The sequence below is a fragment of the Aptenodytes forsteri genome, unplaced genomic scaffold (genome assembly GCF_000699145.1).
Source record: "Aptenodytes forsteri isolate BGI_AS27 unplaced genomic scaffold, ASM69914v1 Scaffold7, whole genome shotgun sequence".
Lineage (NCBI taxonomy): Eukaryota > Metazoa > Chordata > Aves > Sphenisciformes > Spheniscidae > Aptenodytes > Aptenodytes forsteri.
In genome coordinates this window covers 2,731,799-2,732,270 of record NW_008795919.1, presented here as the reverse complement: position 1 = coordinate 2,732,270, position 472 = coordinate 2,731,799, and the positions used below count along the sequence as shown (strand labels likewise).

Here is a 472-nt window from a genome sequence, read left to right as displayed (position 1 = left end):
GTCGTGTCCCCCTCGGTCTGTGTGTGGGCCTGGGGGGGTGCTGTGTGCCCCCCTGCCCCGTGCCAGCCTTGCCCCTCTCTTTGCCAGGGGGACACAGGCAGCCCCGGGGACCCAGGCACCCCGGGCATGGCTGGTCTCCCAGGGCTGTCGGGTGAGCCTGGCACCAGGGGTCCAGCCGGCCCCAAAGGCGAGAAGGTGAGACCCATGTGCTGGAGGGGCTCGTACAGGGACCTGCGTCCTGTCACCGTGGCGTCACCCCCCCCCTCCATCCCTCACCCATCCCCACCTCCCCTCCTGTGCTCCCTCCTCTGCAGGGAGACACCTGCGAGCCCAGTCCCGCTCCGCATGGGGACTTCTCGGATGTGGTCGGCATCCCGGGAAAACCCGGGGCCAAAGGGGACCAGGGCCCCCCGGGCATCGGCCAGCCGGGCAGACCTGTGAGTGCCCCCTCCCCACAGTGCTGCCGGCGCCT

General features: G+C 71.4%; 1 protein-coding gene across 1 annotated transcript in view; it reads left to right on the top strand.

The window, feature by feature from the left end:
• Nucleotides 1–472, top strand: part of COL16A1 (collagen type XVI alpha 1 chain) — a 32,736-nt gene that overhangs the window by 13,195 nt on the left and 19,069 nt on the right. The window contains 2 exon segments of the mRNA XM_019473525.1: nucleotides 88–195; nucleotides 315–437. Coding sequence (XP_019329070.1) covers nucleotides 88–195; nucleotides 315–437 — 231 coding nt within the window.